The 17,867-nt window shown below is 47.9% G+C and overlaps 11 protein-coding genes and 1 non-coding gene across 12 annotated transcripts; 9 read left to right on the top strand and 3 right to left on the bottom strand.

The window, feature by feature from the left end:
- Positions 1–37: 37 nt before the first annotated feature.
- Positions 38–1,702, bottom strand: B0J16DRAFT_340450 (uncharacterized protein). The gene is made up of 2 exons (XM_046127679.1): positions 1,597–1,702; positions 38–1,544 (listed from the first exon to the last, which is right to left on the bottom strand). Exons 1-2 carry the CDS (start codon positions 1,677–1,679, stop codon positions 86–88), a joined length of 1,542 nt encoding a protein of 513 aa, XP_045982411.1. The 5' UTR covers positions 1,680–1,702; the 3' UTR covers positions 38–85.
- A 476-nt stretch (positions 1,703–2,178) lies between these two features.
- On the top strand, positions 2,179–4,108 carry B0J16DRAFT_362465 (major facilitator superfamily domain-containing protein). The gene is made up of 2 exons (XM_046129811.1): positions 2,179–2,469; positions 2,526–4,108. The coding sequence occupies exons 1-2, from the start codon at positions 2,236–2,238 to the stop codon at positions 3,966–3,968; spliced, it is 1,677 nt and encodes a 558-aa protein (XP_045982410.1). The 5' UTR covers positions 2,179–2,235; the 3' UTR covers positions 3,969–4,108.
- A 140-nt stretch (positions 4,109–4,248) lies between these two features.
- Positions 4,249–4,614, top strand: B0J16DRAFT_383831 (uncharacterized protein; the record flags this gene model as incomplete). The annotated part of the gene is made up of 1 exon (XM_046131370.1): positions 4,249–4,614. One exon carries the CDS (start codon positions 4,249–4,251, stop codon positions 4,612–4,614), a length of 366 nt encoding a protein of 121 aa, XP_045982409.1.
- A 9-nt stretch (positions 4,615–4,623) lies between these two features.
- B0J16DRAFT_319576 (uncharacterized protein) lies at positions 4,624–5,346 on the top strand (the record flags this gene model as incomplete). The annotated part of the gene is made up of 1 exon (XM_046125527.1): positions 4,624–5,346. The coding sequence occupies one exon, from the start codon at positions 4,624–4,626 to the stop codon at positions 5,344–5,346; it is 723 nt and encodes a 240-aa protein (XP_045982408.1).
- Positions 5,347–5,476: 130 nt separating this feature from the next.
- Positions 5,477–6,358, bottom strand: B0J16DRAFT_383829 (uncharacterized protein; the record flags this gene model as incomplete). The annotated part of the gene is made up of 1 exon (XM_046131369.1): positions 5,477–6,358. The coding sequence occupies one exon, from the start codon at positions 6,356–6,358 to the stop codon at positions 5,477–5,479; it is 882 nt and encodes a 293-aa protein (XP_045982407.1).
- A 758-nt stretch (positions 6,359–7,116) lies between these two features.
- B0J16DRAFT_383828 (uncharacterized protein) lies at positions 7,117–8,333 on the bottom strand (the record flags this gene model as incomplete). The annotated part of the gene is made up of 3 exons (XM_046131368.1): positions 7,117–7,172; positions 7,232–7,445; positions 7,473–8,333. 3 exons carry the CDS (start codon positions 8,331–8,333, stop codon positions 7,117–7,119), a joined length of 1,131 nt encoding a protein of 376 aa, XP_045982406.1.
- Positions 8,334–9,281: 948 nt separating this feature from the next.
- B0J16DRAFT_286225 (uncharacterized protein) lies at positions 9,282–10,953 on the top strand. The gene is made up of 3 exons (XM_046124085.1): positions 9,282–9,365; positions 9,411–9,524; positions 9,580–10,953. Exons 2-3 carry the CDS (start codon positions 9,450–9,452, stop codon positions 10,888–10,890), a joined length of 1,386 nt encoding a protein of 461 aa, XP_045982405.1. The 5' UTR covers positions 9,282–9,365; positions 9,411–9,449; the 3' UTR covers positions 10,891–10,953.
- A 236-nt stretch (positions 10,954–11,189) lies between these two features.
- On the top strand, positions 11,190–11,772 carry B0J16DRAFT_340447 (uncharacterized protein). Its single transcript, XM_046127678.1, has one exon. The coding sequence runs from the start codon at positions 11,490–11,492 to the stop codon at positions 11,706–11,708; it is 219 nt and encodes a 72-aa protein (XP_045982404.1). The 5' UTR covers positions 11,190–11,489; the 3' UTR covers positions 11,709–11,772.
- Positions 11,616–11,698, top strand: B0J16DRAFT_t167. The gene has a single exon. It is a non-coding gene; the product is annotated as a tRNA-Lys (tRNA).
- Positions 11,773–12,396: 624 nt separating the features above from the next.
- On the top strand, positions 12,397–13,366 carry B0J16DRAFT_371682 (RTA1 like protein-domain-containing protein; the record flags this gene model as incomplete). Its single annotated transcript, XM_046130421.1, has 2 exons — positions 12,397–12,609; positions 12,669–13,366. The coding sequence occupies exons 1-2, from the start codon at positions 12,423–12,425 to the stop codon at positions 13,364–13,366; spliced, it is 885 nt and encodes a 294-aa protein (XP_045982403.1). The 5' UTR covers positions 12,397–12,422.
- A 406-nt stretch (positions 13,367–13,772) lies between these two features.
- Positions 13,773–14,663, top strand: B0J16DRAFT_340443 (uncharacterized protein). Its single transcript, XM_046127677.1, has 3 exons — positions 13,773–14,066; positions 14,117–14,199; positions 14,245–14,663. The coding sequence occupies exons 1-3, from the start codon at positions 13,829–13,831 to the stop codon at positions 14,305–14,307; spliced, it is 384 nt and encodes a 127-aa protein (XP_045982402.1). The 5' UTR covers positions 13,773–13,828; the 3' UTR covers positions 14,308–14,663.
- Positions 14,664–15,619: 956 nt separating this feature from the next.
- Positions 15,620–17,432, top strand: B0J16DRAFT_340440 (uncharacterized protein). The gene is made up of 2 exons (XM_046127676.1): positions 15,620–16,966; positions 17,016–17,432. Exons 1-2 carry the CDS (start codon positions 15,693–15,695, stop codon positions 17,329–17,331), a joined length of 1,590 nt encoding a protein of 529 aa, XP_045982401.1. The 5' UTR covers positions 15,620–15,692; the 3' UTR covers positions 17,332–17,432.
- Positions 17,433–17,867: the final 435 nt, after the last annotated feature.

The raw sequence follows: 17,867 nt of genomic DNA, 5'->3' as shown, positions 1-17,867 counted from the left end.
CCAACGTGTATCAAAACCCTTGAAAATGGCTGAAATCGATGAATTTTCTTGGTTTTGCTGTCTTGCTCATTGTGATTATGACGTTCTATATACTCATTGAAGCGAGCAGCTTATCTATCCCGCCACCCTCATAACTTCCAGGTATATGATACTCCAAAGCACTCACAATCCCGTTGTCACTCTGAACTTCTTCCTTAATCCCGGGCTCACCATCTCTCGAGACTCTTAGCTGGGTGAGAATCTGTGCCATGGTCTGCGCGTCATACAAGCCCTCCCTTCTGTGTGACGAGGACAGCATCCCTGCCGCTCTCGTAGCTACCGACTCATCTAAGCACTTGAGAGCCAACGCAAATAGCGGAGCAACAACGCCACTTTCCAGGGAAAAGTTGCGACGTGGAGTTTGCGTTGCGCTTGGTGAAGAATTGAGCTTTGTCGTATAGTCAAGCAGTGTTTCTGCTAGGTCCAATATCTTGTGCGCAGTGGGGTTTGGTGAAGCTCCGAAGACTTCTTCATCGACGGGGAACTTGGACTCCAAAATCATTTGACAGATATGAAAGTGGATGAGTAGCACTTGAAGGCCATGTGTATCCTGTCCATCTTCTTTCTTAGCATCTTCCAGGTCATCGAACGCATGACTCCAGCGATTGTATGCCTGTACCAGTGCATCTTTCTCATCCAAGATATGGGGACTGAGAAGCTCAACGCTCGCTTCATGAAGCTCGACATGTCTGTTGACGAAGCTATAGAGCCATGACTGGAGCTTGACAAGAGTTCCATGAGCTTCTTGCGCATCAGAGAAGCCTTTCTCCGGTACCGCCGTGATGTATTCCTTCCAGTCTGGTAAGCTCAAGAGGGGTACACGATCATCCTGGAAGAAGCTAGCCTGCATATCGAGTCGCTCAAAAACTGCTTTCAATTCTTCAATGCCCTCATCTGTACCCGAAGAGGCGCTCCTGGAGTAGCTCTTCAAGAGTTCAAGGCCGTTGCTTAGATGCTGAAGCGCTGCATCCCAGCCACCCAACGCACTTTCACAGCAGTAGAAGATGATACAACAAACAAGTGCAACTTTAGTAGTATCACTTGTCGTTTGCGAAAGTCGTTTTCGTATTGTACGAATGGCCTTCCCGTAATGTGTCAACGTTTCCACGCTTGCTGTTTGACCTTCCGCTGAATCGGATGTCACGTAGTCGAGATGCAGTGAGCTCATGGCAACGAGTGCTTGTCGCACTGCTGAATCTTGATGGCTCTCTTGGAGGACGACCCTAGACCAGAAGTCTGAGGCAATGAAGCCTGATATGTCGGATGAGCCCTGGACGCAGAAATAGTGGAGCAGTTGACGGTCCCGTTGGCTTCCTGGGACCTTGAACGGGATTGAGTAGCTTTTGATTGACAAAAGAGGCTTCGCTGACGGTTGCAGCGAGACACTTCTACTGCTCAATTTAACTTGGACAGCGATTTCTGACGGGTAGCCATCGCATTTCCATCCAGCCTGAACACATTTTGTACAGGATGGCCTCGTCTCATCGCATTTGATCCTCCTTTTGCTACTATGATGTTAGTCGTTAATACACTGGCTATTATCAAATATTGACTGACCGGCATGTTTGACACCCAGTCCGCCTTCTCGGAGCGCTGGCCTTAGTCTTCTTTTTCGCCAGCGCAGTACTATTTGAAGTCATCTTTGAGTTTTTGACTTGTGTCAAGCCAGCCATCGTGAAGGAAATAAGCAGTAAGCGCTAATCGCTGTAATTTATCCGCTTTCATAAGGGTTATGCTAGAATGCATAACCGAGGCCTAGGTACCCACAGCAAGCAGCCCATGAGCCAATGGAACTGGGTTAGGTCCACCTGGTATGCATGCACATCAACACACTTGAATTGTGCAAACACTGGAGTACGGGCCGTGAAAGCGTGCAGAGTTTCTCCCATCACCTGCTATTCCCCTACGAATCGTCGCCCAAGTGACTCAATTTCTCTCAGTGCCTACTATCGCGTATTGTAGGCCGCTGGTCAATTGCTCTCTGCACAAATCGCGGATAACGGCACGCAGTCTACTGGGATAATGATCCTTTTGTTCAGTGTCCACAGTCCACAGACTAAGCCCGTTACAGTTAATTTTCAGGGAGGCCTCGCTGTAAAGAACACCCGCAATTTGAACAAAACTCAGTTCACAATTAAAACATAACTCAGCTCACACTACGATTATTGATGGCGCATTGACTCTGCCCATCGCAAAATGTCTGGAAATAATGAGGTAGAGATGTCTGTAATGGCGACGAGTCCACACCCAAAGACTGAAGAAAATGCCACCGAACCCAAGCCTCGAGCAAACGATCTGGAGGTACCGCCAAATGATGACAGCCAGCCTAAACAGAAGAAATCGCTGGCCTTCAAATTGTCCTTCATAGGCCTCGCTGCCATCCTCTTCGTGTTCCAAATTGATGCCACAGCACTTGGCATCGCCCTCCCAGTAAGCAAACCTCCTTTCAGCCCAATCTGACCACCACCATATTAACTCACGCACAGTCCATAGCCAATGAGCTCAACGGCTCAAGTCTGGAGTCCTTCTGGGCAAACCTGTCCTACACACTCTGCGGTCTAGTAATGCAGCCAGTATGGGCAAGCATATCTGATGCCTTCGGTCGCAAACCGCCACTGTACGCCTGTATCGGCTTGTTCTTTATCGGGTCAATCGTGTTCGCTGTCGCGCAGAACATGAAGACTGTCATCGTTGGCCGTGTTCTCCAGGGCTTTGGTGGTGGAGGTATTGATGTTCTTGTTCAGGTCATTCTTACTGACATGACAACATTGGAGGAGCGTGCGACATATCTTGGCTTGATGGGTATTCCGAATGCAGTTGGCAATATCTTGGGTCCTTCCGTCGGCGCGCTGTTCTCTACTTATGCCACCTGGCGATGGATTGGATGGGTGAATCTTCCAATTCTTGGGTTTGGTGCACCTTTGGTCTTTTTCTTTCTGAAGTTGAGAACCATCAAAGTCGATGCTAGCAATATCGAGCGTCTCGACTGGATTGGTATGGGCTTGGTCGTTTCTGGCATCACGGTAGTCGTCTTACCACTCAGTTGGGCGGGATCTCTGTTCCCATGGAGTTCGTGGCAGACTTTGGTTCCGATGTTGTTGGGTGTCTTGGTCCTTGCAGTGTTTGTCTGGTACGAGTCCAAGCCGGCGATGCCAATCATGCCCCATCGCCTTTTCCACTCCAAGACTGCGAACATGACATTGATTGGCGGCTTCATCCATGGCGCGATCCTTGTCTCGTTGTTGCAATACCTGCCCTTGATCTACCAAGCAGTCTATCTGGAAACAGCTATCAAATCTGCTGTTTTCTTGTTACCCACTTCCATCACCAGCGTTGTCATCGCAGTCTTCTCTATGATGATGGTTCCCTTGTTTGGCGGATACACTTGGCTCTTGAGATTGTCCTGGGCTCTGTTGATCTTGGGAACCGGTATATTGGCTCTCTTCCAAGTGGGATCACCCTCATCCATGTTATTTGGACTTCCCGTCATTTGGGGAACTGGTGTTGCTTTGCTCCGTCTCCAACTACTGCCAATGCAAGCCAGCGTCAAGAAAGTCGAAGATACGGGCGTCGCTATCGGCCAATTCTTCACAATTCGCATGTTCGGAGGCTTAATCGGGTTGACTATTGCGTCTGCCATCTTCAACACCGTCTTCGCAAAGACCATCGTATCAAGCTCGATGCAACTTGAAGGGCCATTGGCACCTCTCGCTGATGCTTCAAGGGCTGTTTCCTTCATCAAAGAGCTTCCTTCGCTCAATGTTTCACAGGAGACACTTGGTGGAGTGCTGGGTGTGTATCTCACCTCTTTCCGAACCATATTCTACACCATGACTGGATTTGGCGCTGTTGGATTGTTGACTTGCATGTTTATTGATGAGATTGATCTCAAGAACCAAGATCGCGGAAACCAGCAGTTTGAGGGCTAGGATGTTGCAGATACCGATCAGTGAAGATGACTATTTTACTCTACATTCACATTTAATACAAGTTATATAGATTATAGATTTACAAACGAAACATAATGTAATAAATAGAGACAGTTTATCGAAGTCGTGCTACAGGTAGGAACGTGGACCTTCCATGATTGGCCCCGAAACCTTCGCGAGAAATTCACTAGCCTCAGTAATCAGTTAACCACTAAAAACTTCAATTTGGCATTTGCATACAGCATGAGCTATTTTCTGTTTACTCAGCCTTATTACCACCATGAAGCCCACGATTATACCATCAAATACTATAAGATCGACTATTGAGATACCAAAGATCCAAAAATTGGAATCTCCGGAGCAATGGCTAGACTGGTACTCTGCTGTGCGCAGTATTGCGCGAGGTCTTGAGATATGGCACACTATGGATCCCACAGAAGAAGATTATGATGATGATAGAGCAGTGCCTCCCGAGGTTGAAAGCTACAGCGCTTTGAGAACCCGAATTATTAAGGAAGCCTGTGGAGAAGATCGGACTTCCCCTTCGGAGGATGCTATCATCATGCCGCATAGCTCACTGTGTAAAGAGGCGGAGATCGAGATGGAGCTTTACCGAGAGAGATCACAAAAGGAACAGGCCATGTGAAGCCTCATCATGGCAAGTGTACCTGTCGAGATCTATAAAAGCGTGATGGATAAGGTCACCATGATTAAGCACGGCGACTCTTTTAAGAGGAAGTCGAAACACACTCTGCGCCAGCTCCTAAGGGTACTGCAGAAGGCAATGACCCTGCCAGAAAAAGAAATAAAGAAGAACATCATAAAAGAGTACCACGAATTGTATGATGAGGCCGGACGGAACGGACTCAGCTATAATCAATTTCATATCAAATGGACCAACATCATGAGAAAGGTCCTTGACACCATGGCTCCTGTTGTTGCATTATGCGTTGACGACAAAGAAGCTATCAAGGCTATGGAGAACCTGGAATATTGGATCCAATGGCCACATGGGCGTCCGACATTTAGTGACTCCATCGACTGGAAAGGCGATGCTGTGTCTCTTTTGGATTTTGGTACAAAGTTGCTTGAATATCTTATGACTAGAGTGGGCATTAACAAGCTAACTCTGGATGATGTACACTGGCGAGGAGATGCCTCGGTGCTTTTTCTATGCCCTTGCTTCAAGCAGAAACATGCTTGGACGCCAGAGAAATGCGGTAATGTACGATGGGCTATCACTGGGCGTCCAGTTAAAGGTATTAAGAAACCAGCGGCTGGACTAATCCAAGACGTGAGGGATGATATGCAAGATCCAAAGTGGGCAGCAGTTCGGTATTGCTATATCAAGCAAGGCCATGATTTCGACCCGTATTAGAAATAGACAACACGCTGTGCAGAGCGGATTTCCTCCTTTGCAACACATACATTGCTCTCAGCTGTAATTCGATTGAATAAATAGATCAATATGGGTTCATATTAAATACTTCTTGACGATAACAAAGGAATCATAGTGCAACCACAGCTGCCGCTGCAACCAAAACCATCAGAGGTTGAAGGCTTCCAGCACCGTCAACAATAACAACAGGTGTCTCATTCCCCATCGGCGGAGCTACGTCATTCATCGCAGTAGGATAAGTGCACTCGCTAGGACCACAAGTAGCTATAGGTTGCTGAAAGGTAGTAGCCATCTCCATAGTCGTGTCCTGCATAGGTGGCGGCGACACTAATGCCGTCGACTGCGCTGAACTTGCGCCAGACATAGTAGGTACAACGATATCAGAAGCGACAGAACATCCAGTAGGCGTAACGAGCGATCCCTCGCTGTTGAAGGGGTTGTAACCGAGACACTCAGCATATTCGGACGCGCAGGTGGCCCTGTTTGCATTGGGAGCTGTGCGACAGGTGTTGTAGTCGCTGTTGCACTCAGATACGCAGTCATATGTGTAAGGAACGGTATATGTTCCCTCTGTTGTGCTGGGACTTCCTGTATCAGTTGCTAGGGTTTCTTCTTCTCCGTCTCCATTGCCGGTTGGGACTGTATAGATGGGTGTTATGAGGAGTGTGCTAGTCGTGGCCACTGTGACAGTAGCTGATGCACTAGAATCTGATGCACTTGAGGCAGATGTGCTTGAAGGCGATTCACCTGTCGCACCCGTGGCTCCGGCGGAACATGCAGTCGGCTCAGGAACAGAAGATTGTCCCAGGAAAGGGTTGAAGCCTAGACAGTTTGCATATTCAGTCGCGCAAAAGGCCTGGCTGGCGTCAGGTTCTTGAGTGCATGCGTTGTATGCGTCGGTACAAGCTTCTGAACACTCATCGCGCTTGTATAATAGGGCCAAAGCGGTGGTCGCAAAGGCTACTGTCGAAAAGATAGTGAAAGACTTCATAGTGGCTGAAGAGTTGAGGCAATTCAAGAAAGAATTGGAGAGAAGAGTGGCGAATGGATGTCTAAGATCGACAAGGAATATCAAGGGTACCTTTCTTTATACATGACCCAACGTTCTCCACAGCAACGTGCTTGGGTTTTTAACAATAAACAAGTACTCTAGTAACACAAGAAACAGTAGGAATATATCACCTGTGATTTCTGTCATTGGCCGTAGCGGTGTAGTAGGTGCGACAAGATATGATGCTTTTGGTAAGAATGTCTTGGCGGATGCATTCAGATTCCACACTAGAAGCGACATCAATTCCGCTAACTACAAGCGTAAAATACAGCTAGCCTATTGAAAGGATACGACCTTTATCTGGTTTCAGGACCCATGATACTTGGCGAGCCAAAATGAGTTGTGGGAGTAACCACAGCCAAGACTCTGCGGCCATGCTTCCAGTTTAGATGCCAAATAGAAGTCGTATATAGTCAAGGCACCATCACTTGTTGGCTTGGTAAGTTAGAAAGCAGGTCTTAGAAGTCTTTTAGGTTTTAGACATATTATGATTAATCTAACGTTACTTCAGTGATGTCATGATATGGTGATGGCTAAGCTTGAAGACTATCTTAATTTAATACTTTACATTTTGAGATAGGGAAATAATTTTGTTACAATGAAAGTCAATTGATTGTCTAAACATCCTCCAAGTCTATAGAAGCGTCAGGTCCAGCCCGTCGCTAACTTGCTTTTCCCTCATCTCTTCTCTCCCATCCCTAGGATTGTACAGCAACTTCCTTGATGTACCTTGGTGTGATGAACACATCAGCAACTCATACTTACCGATCGTTAGAAATCCCCTGTCTTCACTGCGGGCGACTTAGTACATACCGTTACCGTTACCATTGCCATTGTTATCACCGTTGTGGTACTGGGCGTTGGGGTTCATGTCATTATCGAACATGGCATTGGCGATGTGGTACTGGATATCTAGGTCCATTTCTTGCTGGATGGCCTGCTGGTTATTAACAACCCGCTGCATTGTCTGGAGGTCAATAACCTGCTGGTTGGCGGCCTGCTGGCTGATAAGAGCCTGGTTCATCGCCTGGTCCATTGCTTGTTAGCTCATGACCTGTTGGTTGAGCGCTCGCTGGTTGATAGCAGCCTGCTGCAAGTTCATGGCAGCCGGGTCCAAGTTCATAGCACCAAGCACATCTTGCTGAGGAATCTGGTCAATATTGATCGCATCAAACTGATTGACAGGGTTCTCGGGGGTGTTGTTTGGGGCCACGGTAGGAAGGAAGACACGCTGTTCTAACACAGTACCATCTGCAGCAATAGTGGTCAGATAGGAAGTAGGCATTTGAGCATTAGTAACAGCCGCACTTGCAATCCAATCGGGCATCAGGATTGGCGGGGGTGCCACGAGAGGTGCATTCAGCAACTGGATGGGCATCGGGGCCGAAGTATGGATAACCGGAGGCGCGTTAGCAGCTGCATGCAGGCGTATAGCCATTGCTTCAGCCATAGGGTCAACAAGAGCATCAATATTCTCACCTGGGGGAATGGCATCAACCATCGGAGGTTCCGGGGCATTGGCTTGTTCTGCTTGTCTCTGTCTCGCCATCATTACCTCACCATGGATGATATCGTCGTAAGTCGCAACGATGTCGTCCACAAGTTGGAAGAAGTGCTCTTCGCCCTGGGTCAAAGGACGATCAGCTCGCTGTCGGATAGCATCAGACTGTCTCTCGAGCCAAGGCAGCTGGTTAGGTAGTTCGATTCCCATGGCAAACATCTCCAGGATCTTATACTCTACCATTGTGAGTCCATGGGCGCCACCCATGTGATCGCTGATCATCTCACCAGCGTTGATCACAAGTTCCCATTGTTCGTCGGTGTAAACACCATCGGCTCGGCCGACGGTGGTAATAATCTCAAAGGCTTGCTCAACGAGCTCGCCGTTGTAGATGTTGTTATTGTTGTTATCCATGTTGATTGATGTAAGATGATAGGAATGAAGTTGTTTATATTTGATGAAGTTAGTAGGTTGATGGGATAGTTTACTCACCAGGAGTAGAAGGAGTTAGGTTGTTGTGAGTTGAGGTTGTTGTGAGTGGAGGTTGTGGTAGTGTTGATGGTAGTGCCAGAGATGGGAGGAATCCACGATGACTTTATAGACCAAGATGGATGCTTCACTCTCTGGCACTTCAAAGACCAGTACGTTGTGTTCTTCGACAATAACTGTGCGTTCTTGGAAGTGCCATGTTATGTGCTTACGGACACAAAGAGACAAAGGATCATGGCACTGGAAAGGAACAAGCATACGGGCCACTGCATTCAAGTGAACAAAGCTCAGCAACAGGAAACAATAAATTGAACTACTGTTTTCATTGTGTCGAAGTTCTGTTCAGTCCTGAAAGTCAAGCTGTTCTTATCGTACACAAAGAGGAAGGCAGATGGAAGACGCGACTGGCTTAGAACGTCCTTTGTACCAGTTTAGGCCTGTCTGCCTTTTGGGTCGTCGAATGTCCGACAGCTTCATTATCTCTTAGCCTAGGAAAGGATAATCGTCCGAAGTTATTATTAAGTTTCTGGCCATATGGTAAGAATAGTCAGGATAAAGTGTAAGCGAGGTTTTGTCAATCTCTTGCCTGGTACGCACACATCAGTAGCTTGGTAGACCATGGCCATCAGCTCGGTGGTAGTTCTTTTACCCCTCAGATGGTCGTGGTCGCTGAGCTTACATGGACGTCAGCGTCTCTAGTGAGATGGCGTATCAGTTTGATGCCATTGGCCTGTATCGTCCATCATGGTAAGCACTTGCTTACACAGGTTAATTCAGGTCGTGATAACCTCCACTTCTTTCCACTTTCGCCTTCTAAATAATTGTGCCATTTTCACGAATTGCCAAAACTCGTTCAACTGAGTCAAGATGGCACTACAAACTATCAGGCGCTTCGTTCTAGGCCAAACACGCCAGTCTTCCAGCTATCCCACAAATCCGACCGACACTATTTTACCAGTCTACTACTTCGATGACACTCCGCTATTGCGGAACTACGTGCAGTGCTCAACACTCAGATTCAATGATGTTCTAGATGTTGAGATGCTCCGAGTATCTTTGGCTCGGGTTATCGCTCTACCTGGATGGAGGAAACTCGGTGGGCGTGTTCGTATGAATGTCAGTCTTAAAACAACCGCAAATCAATGGCGACATATTCTCTGATATTTACTAGGACAAAGGGAAACTGGAAATTCATGTTCCTCGAATATTCGACTCAGAACGGCCTGCTATTGGATTCCATCATGATACCTTCGACATCAGCATAGATGAGCATGCCTTGGCAGCCAAACTCCCCAAGCCAACTCCAGAACAGCCTTCCATTCAAGACCAACATCCTGAGTTCACCACTCTGGGGGTCCCACCTGGTACACCACGCTGTCTAGATGATTACCTCAAGTCCGATCATCCACAGTTGACGCTGCATGTTGTTTCTTTCACCGACGCGACACTGGTCTCGATTTGTTGGCCGCATATTGCTGTCGATGGAATTAGTCTTGGTCATATTGGCCATGCTTGGAGTCTTTCGCTAGCTGGACGTATGTCAGAAATCCCACCAATGTTGTCCACAGGTGATGATCCCATGGCGACTGCTGGATCCGATCCTGCTTTTACTCAGTCGCATCCACTGGAGGAACAACAGGTCACTGGTTGGAGGATCTATTTATTCGCGATTTACTACATCTTCGGTCTGATCTGGTGGCGCACTATTGAAAGCAAAGCGATCTTTCTACCGGGAGTCTACGCCAAACAACTACGCAGAAGTGCTCTCGACTCCCTCGGTGAAGACAATCCTGACCTCTTCGTAAGTGAGTCAGACGCTATCGTCGCCTGGTTAGCCATCATGGTCACTTCAGCCCTCTTCCCAAAAGGTTCGAATCGCCCATTAACTATCGGCAATGCCTATGACCTTCGAGGACGCGCACCTTCATTGTTTCCCGACCAGGGGGCATATATACAGAACGCCGTGTTCCCGTGCTGGGCTACCATACCAGCAAATACAATCCACAATCGCGATGACAGCACCATAGGATCAATCGCCGCAGCAGTGCGCGGCAGCATTCGAGAACAGACCATAGAGGCATCGATTCACGCCCAGGCTCGCCTCACGCGCGATGCTCTGGAACTCTCTGGGGTACCGCCTTTATTTGGAGACGCCAATCAGTTCACCATCCATTTTGCCAGCGTCAAAGCTGACCTCGCTGAAGCACTCGATTTTAGCCCTGCTATCATAAAAAGAGCCGGGTCTCAAGATAAAGATATCTGGGCATCATCTCCAGGCCATCCTGTGTACTACCACATAAAATGCATCAGTCCGAATAATATGCTCGCGAGAAATTATTCGCTGATATCAAGGACTTCAAGCGGCGATTATTGGATTCATGGGAGCTATCCTCCCGAAGTCTGGAAGACGATGAGGTCCATGCTGTCGACCTTGAAGACTGCAACTGGTCCGACATCCGAGTACGCGGAAAACTCGCTTTGAGATAAGATATTAGCATCAATTTGTTGAGATGCCGAATCTATATCATGCCAGGGACTCCATGTCACGTCTCGGCTCGTGTTGGTTGTCGCGACTGTGGAGATCAACAAAGGATCGGCTCACGCTAAGAGTGGGTTCGCTCAAGGAGCGCCAACCACTCGCATCACCTTCGGGGAAATGCTGGTCTGCTCCGGTTCCCCGATGCTGGCCCCTTTCGGGTTAGCAGTACCGAGGTGCAGTCAAGCTCCTTTTCCTTTGACGAGGAGCATTCTACCATGTGATCTCGGACTGGTCAAGGCGGTCTTTGCTCAAGGAAGACCAAGATGCTCTTGATGACAATTTGTTTCTTTGTATGCAAGCTCTTTTGCTTACTCTTTATGTCTATCGCATACTCTTAATGTCTTATTGCTGGTTGTCAATCTAGAACTCGGGTGATTCACCATCATATCATGACGAGTTGCTCGTATGATCAAGAGAGACAATTTACGCAGCAACAACAACAGCCACGGGCAGCTCAGCCAGCATCAATTGTACATACAGGTAATTGAACCAATTCTTCAAGAGGACTCATCTCTATAGGGACATCTTGTCAACTTCAGCCTATGGACTTCAGAACCATGGCGATACTGTCTCTCTTTCTGCCTCTTTTTCTACCCTGGATACATGGCAAGGGGACTGGAGAACTTGAGGCTAGATCTGGAGGTTGTTTTTCAACCAATCAGAGCCACGCCCGGTTAGCTCAATCGGTAGAGCGTGAGACTCTTACGAGTACGCGATCTCAAGGTTGCGGGTTCGACCCCCGCATCGGGCTGTTCCTATAAAAACGATTGCAAACATCGTGGTTCCTTTTTTTTTGCATTTTTATTCATTTTTTGTGAGCAACAGACGTTGGTCCGGTTCTTGGATACGTGCTGTGTCAATTTCTTTTTCGCTTCTACGCCTACACAAGGGCATCGCGTGGGATCAATCGTGGCGAGAGCGTCCTTGGCTGGACATAGGCAATTGAAATGACATGAAAAGTCAAGAAGTGACATTCTTAAGCCTACATCAGATTTTTCGCCCTTCGTGATGATATCAAGTACTCAGCCATCTTATTATTAGGTCCGAGCCCCATTGTTCCCTCACTCGGGCTTCCAGAACTGAATGCTTCAGCCATCGCCTCACAAAGTGTCGCCAATCACAGCTACTCTGAAAATTACATGAAACAAGACAATCTCAAGGACACTCAAGCCCATGCCAATAGGTTCGAATAAGACCCAGTGTTCCACTGTCCGCGTCACATTGGTGGGCCGCAATGAAGCCATCATCACTAGCGCCATAATTTTCGCATTCAGAATGCGAAATTTCAAGCTCCACAGCCTCTCTTTACGGATAGAAAAGCTGCTCCTGATCGATTCGACTTGTTCTTTTCTTCTTCATTGTCTTCCATTCACATTCTTTTTATTCAATATTAAGCTAAACCCATTCGTTTGTTTCCTTCAAGCGTTCGTTGCAGCCCAAACCACATACAACCCATCTCGCATTTTCGTATCAAGATGAGTGGAGACGGACCTTACGGACCTGTGGTGAACGGTACTCAAATCGTCTTCTTTGAGTACCTACCAAACAAACCAGCAGCGATTTCCTTTGTCACTCTATTCGGCATTATCACAGTCGCTCATTTAATTCTTTTAATTCTCTACCGAGCTTGGTTCTTCATACCCTTCATTCTTGGTGGCATCTGTAAGCATGTCCCACTTCTCTCCGGTCCCGAATTATGTGCATCTAACAGTCCTTCGTAGGCGAAATCTTTGGTTACTTTGGCCGATTCCAAGCCAGCGATGAACCTGATGTTGCAGGCCCATTCATTCTTCAAAACGTTCTTCTCCTTGCCGGAACGCCCTTCCTCGCCGCGACTATATACATGAGTCTTCGAAGAGTTGCCGCAGCGCTGGACTCTGAGCATCTCTCGTTCCTAAGTCTCCGTTGGATGACGAAGCTTTATGTTCTTATCGACATTGGCTGTATCGCAAGTCAGTTCATAGGTGCAATCATACCAGCTTCAGGTGATGCCGACGCCATTGTCAAAGGTCGTATCATCTTGATCGCAGGCTTGGTCGTACAACTAGTTGCTCTTAGCATCTTCATCCTCACCTCGGTCTACCTGTATATCCGAGTTACACAAGAGACTGGGCCTTTCTTGGACTCATCTTTTGTTCGATGGAGACGGTACTTCAGAGCGATTGAGGCTGTCACTGGCATCATGATTGTACGAAGCATTGTTCGTGCGGTCGAATATTTACAAGGGCAGGGCGGTTTTGTGATATCTCACGAGGTGTTCATATACTTGTTCGATGCTTTGCCGATGTTCTTGGTCATGCTTCTTTTTGCGGTAATTCATCCGGGTCGTCTTGTTAGGAACAGAGGAAGCGGCAAGGGCAAGGGCAAGAGGCGAAGTGATCAGATTGGACTACAGGAGTATTCAACCAGGTTGGAATAAAGGTTCTCATATGGGAAGTAAACAAGTTTCTGCCAAGTAATCTAGTATGTGTAATTTAAAGTGTTAAAACTTAGATTCTTTTGTTGGTACCATATCAACAGCCTTCTGTATAAAATACGTCATGTTCCACCCAACCTTCTTCAAGGCGACGTGGCCGTGTTTTCAATGCCCTCCACATAAACTTTGGAATCAAGCTTTCTGTCAGCGTTTACTTGACAATTGTTAAATTATAGTTTCTACATAAATCTCGAAGATATTAATGTCTTCGGGACTTTCCTGAATAGACCATCAATTTTGCGTTTAGGTCCAGGTTAACAACCTCTGGACGATAAGACGATAAGATAAGATAATGCCCATCTCCCCACACTTTATGCCTCAATCCGTGATGTCATTTGCTAATTGTTTCCTCATCTCAGAGTCTTCAATCTCACCCTCACCAGTCCATCATCACCATCATTCATCATGTTCGCCCTCCGAAGAATCATCGCGCGCCCCATGGCCATGCCCCTCATGCGAATCGCCACGCGCCCGATGCACACGACACCCCGTCGCTTCGCGTCAGCCGACCAACCCCCCAACGCGAGCGAGATCGAGACAATGATGAATGACCCTCTCATCCGCGACACTTTTGAGAAGCTGAGCCGTCATCCCCCTGCCATCGCGGCCATGCAGAAGATGGGAGAGGTGATCAAGAGCAAGGGTATGGCTTCTGGAGCAGTTTCAGGATTGTGGCTAACTGATTGAATCCAGGTCTTGATACTTCTAAGCCTCCTAGCAAGATGGATCTCATGAAGCTCATGATGGATAAGGAGTTTCGAGATGCTTCTACTGAGGTAATTTTATGAATTGTGTTGATGGGATTGTGCTGATGATTGCAGTTGACGACTGAGATGCAGAATGCTGGTGTTGAGATCAACCCTGATGTTTGTTTGCCATCTTGAATTGCCATTTGTTATAAGCTAATTGGTTTCACAGGTCTTCATGAAGATGGTCCAGGGCGAAAAATAAGTCGATGTCGAAGAAACGCTATGCCGTGCCGGGATGCAATGAACTCGACATTGCCACCATGAGGTTGATCTTGTGAAGCGGCCTCTTTGAAGGCGTCAGTACTCTTGGATCGTGTAAAATAGCATGTAAGAATAAAGGACAATATTCTCGAACAGATGAGCTATGTAGCATCTCCGTTATACGAGCTGAAAAGCCAATGATCCCCAAATGGGATAAGTCTCAACTGTCGGTCGACCTGTCAATCACCATCGTCGGATATTACATGCATAATGAGGCTTGCTGTCTCCAGGAACCTTCCCCGTTGGGAAGCCAATGTTCCGATGTTTTACGTGCATACCCAAGTCACCACGGCAATTCAGCTATTTTGGATTTTCCTAGTCTCGGTCGTATAGAATCGGGTCATTGATTTGCATTGTTCTGACCTAAGAAAAACCCCAGGATCCGTCTCCCGGTGTCTGAAGCGCACTATCGATGCCACCGCACGCTAGACCTTCAGCCGCCAATTGGGAGACATGAAGAAGTCATAAGCTTGGCACTTGGATCAGGCGCTGGCTTGCATATGGAAATCTTGAAGGATTCCAATTGTGACACAGTTAAGATTAATGTGTCTCGCGCCGGGCCATTTCGCCCGTCCGATAAGCCACAATCTGTTTAATGCGTTGGTCAGATAGTGTTTATTTGAGACAAGATTAACAACCAACAGGTGATATCTGACCTAGCCGCCCAGTAAGCAGCAAGGATATGGCTAGATCTAGACAATGCGACCCTCTCAATTGACCTTTTATCGCAGCAGTTGATCTGCTCCTCAAGGGTCCTGAGGGATTTTAGACGACGGCGCTAGGCTAGTTTGATCTTCAATCTGCACTTTGCCTGGTCTAGGCAATACATGGGATTTTCCGCTCCCTCCCCCGGCTTTAGTACTGAGTCGCGCTGACAAGGCTAGAACTTCAACAGCGGGTTATGGATACCTGTTCAGGAAGCTCCCTTTCGATGTCTCATGAACATTGGTTGCCCTGCTGCATAAGCTTTTGATCGCTGCGGAGACAAGTTCAGCTAAGACGTTTATACTCGTATCCCGGTCCATTGCTAGGGTAAATGGACCAGCAGGAATGCACCCCTTATCACAGGTGACAATCAAGTGATCAGCTTCAAGGAGTGATCTCTGCAGCGATGGATTAAGCTAGCAAGGGGATATAAAATGTCAAGCGCCACCCGAGGCAGTGACAGATTGCTATCGACCCTTTCCTTAAGAATCTCTGTCACCTCGTGAAATCTAGATCTTGACATTCTTCTTTAGTCCGTCTAGAATCTTTCCAACATGAGGTCCTCCTTCACACAGCTCTCGGCTGTGCTCACAGTCCTTTCCGCTACAGTTTCAGCCGCTCCTACTGATTCTCACAAAGGCAAGGATGGATCTTGTGTCAAAACAAAGGTCGCTATCCTCGGAGCTGGTGCTGCTGGTATCGCTGCCGCCCAGAACCTCACCGCTGCAGGCATTAAGGATTTCATGATCCTTGAACACAACGACTACATCGGCGGCCGTCTACGAAAACAATCCTTCGGAAAGAACAAAGAGGGAAAGCCCTACACCATCGAATTCGGCGCCAACTGGGTCGAGGGTATTGGATCTGAAGAAACAAACGAGAACCCAATCTGGCTACTAGCCAAGAAGCACAACCTCAAGTCTACATTTTCTGACTACGATGCATACAAGACCTTCGATCACGAGGGTGAGACAGACTGGAGCGACAAGATCGACGAGTTCGATGAGGCCTACGCCAAGGCTGCGGCCGAGGCGGGTCACATGTTGATCAACAACATCCAGGATACGTCCGCACGTGCCGCTCTCCGCACTGCAGGCTGGCGCCCGGAGAAGGATGATATGCACGCTCAGGCCGCTGACTGGTGGGGATGGGATTTCGAGTCCGCCTGGACCCCTGATGAGAGCGGTCTGATCTACGGTGTTGCCGGAGGCAACGCCAGCTTTGGCTACTACAGTGATGTGAGCAACCTCGTCTGGGACCAGCGTGGTTATGCGATCATTATCCAGGAAGAAGCCAAGGAATTCCTCGGCAAGAACGACAAGCGCCTCCGTCTCAAGACCACCGTCGAGGGTGTTGAGTACAACAAGGATGGTGTCAAGGTCACCACCAAGGATGGCGACTGCGTCCAAGCCGACTACGCCATCTGCACCTTCTCCGTCGGTGTTCTGCAACACGATGTCGTTGAATTCAAGCCTGCTCTTCCAGGCTGGAAGCAGAGCGCCATTGACCAATTCGCCATGGGAACCTACACCAAGATCTTCATGCAGTTCAACGAATCATTCTGGGACGACGAGACGCAGTTCCTTCTCTACGCCGACCCTCTCGAGCGTGGTCGCTATCCTCTTTTCCAGTCCCTGAACGCCAAGGGTTTCGCTGAGGGTTCCAACATTCTCTTCGGCACTGTTACTGGCGAGCAGGCTTGGCGCGTGGAGCGACAGACTGATGAGGAGACCATGGAGCAGATGGTTGAGGTTCTCCAGACCATGTTTCCTAATAAGACTGTTCACAACCCTACAGCCTTTGCATACCCCCGCTGGAGCACCGAAACGTAAGTCACCCATTACAATCAATTTCTGTATCAAAACTAACATTTTTAGTTGGGCATACGGCTCTTACAGCAACTGGCCCGTCGGCATGACACTAGAGAAGCATCAAAACATGCGCGCCAACGTCGAGCGTCTTTGGTTCGCCGGCGAGGCCAACTCTGCTGAGATGTTCGGTTTCTTGCACGGCGCCTGGACGGAAGGTCGTTACATCGGTTACCGTCTTGGCAAGATCATTAACGGAGATGCTGGTGATGATGAGTTTGATATGGAGCGTTATGAGACTCTTCATGGAACTACCTTTGAGGATGAGCATAATGAGGAGAATGGATGGTTGTTCCCCTTTGACGTTGAGGAGGGTGGCGTTTAATTGGGAGGATAATATTCGTTGTATACATTTTGGCGATACCCTTTGTACTATGGCTGGTGATGCCTGGTACACATTATAATTTTAATCTGAATTGAAACCTGCTCAGTATGTAAGACTTTGACATCCCAGCCTTTTTTCCATCCGACCTACTGATAGCCCGATATCTGTCGGTCGACTTGTATCCGCACGTGCTCATACTTGGTCATTCGGTGATATCATCTGGACTCTGAGTTGGAAGTCTGATATCGAAACTTCTACTCATGACAAGACATAAACTCTCATTCGACCTCCTATTTGGTCGAGTCACTGCAACTATTTTGACTGGCGCATAGACATTACGTAGCCTCTTCTTTCGCCTCAGTGACATGGCATAATGAGCCTACTGTAGTTTGGAGTTAACGGCTTCGATTACATAGCCCCCTCGAAAATAATCAAAAGTTCCCTCTTTAGTGGATATCGCAACCCTCTCCCACTTCGCCATAAAGCTCGGCGAATTGTTGGTGCATCCCAGCACGCCAAGACTAGGTTCTCCATGT

Source organism: Fusarium flagelliforme (assembly GCF_020744385.1).
Source record: "Fusarium flagelliforme strain FIESC 12 MPI-CAGE-AA-0113 chromosome Unknown B0J16scaffold_4, whole genome shotgun sequence".
Taxonomy (NCBI): Eukaryota; Fungi; Ascomycota; class Sordariomycetes; order Hypocreales; family Nectriaceae; genus Fusarium; species Fusarium flagelliforme.
Note: the sequence above shows the minus strand (reverse complement) of the source record. Positions and strands in the feature narration are given on the sequence as shown.

Bases quoted from the DNA above. Each gene is read 5' to 3' on its own strand.
- B0J16DRAFT_362465 (XM_046129811.1), top strand. From the start codon at position 2,236: ATGTCTGGAAATAATGAGGTAGAGATGTCTGTAATGGCGACGAGTCCA. The intron at 2,470-2,525 runs GTAAGCAAACCT...ACTCACGCACAG, and splicing joins CACTTGGCATCGCCCTCCCA to TCCATAGCCAATGAGCTCAA.
- B0J16DRAFT_340443 (XM_046127677.1), top strand. From the start codon at position 13,829: ATGTTCGCCCTCCGAAGAATCATCGCGCGCCCCATGGCCATGCCCCTC. The intron at 14,067-14,116 runs GTATGGCTTCTG...GATTGAATCCAG, and splicing joins AGAGGTGATCAAGAGCAAGG to GTCTTGATACTTCTAAGCCT. The intron at 14,200-14,244 runs GTAATTTTATGA...TGATGATTGCAG, and splicing joins TTCGAGATGCTTCTACTGAG to TTGACGACTGAGATGCAGAA.
- B0J16DRAFT_340450 (XM_046127679.1), bottom strand. From the start codon at position 1,679: ATGACTTCAAATAGTACTGCGCTGGCGAAAAAGAAGACTAAGGCCAGC. The intron at 1,545-1,596 runs GTCAGTCAATAT...ACATCATAGTAG, and splicing joins ACTGGGTGTCAAACATGCCG to CAAAAGGAGGATCAAATGCG.
- B0J16DRAFT_340440 (XM_046127676.1), top strand. From the start codon at position 15,693: ATGAGGTCCTCCTTCACACAGCTCTCGGCTGTGCTCACAGTCCTTTCC. The intron at 16,967-17,015 runs GTAAGTCACCCA...TAACATTTTTAG, and splicing joins CCCCGCTGGAGCACCGAAAC to TTGGGCATACGGCTCTTACA.
- B0J16DRAFT_340447 (XM_046127678.1), top strand. From the start codon at position 11,490: ATGGACTTCAGAACCATGGCGATACTGTCTCTCTTTCTGCCTCTTTTT.
- B0J16DRAFT_286225 (XM_046124085.1), top strand. From the start codon at position 9,450: ATGCTCCGAGTATCTTTGGCTCGGGTTATCGCTCTACCTGGATGGAGG. The intron at 9,525-9,579 runs GTCAGTCTTAAA...GATATTTACTAG, and splicing joins GTGGGCGTGTTCGTATGAAT to GACAAAGGGAAACTGGAAAT.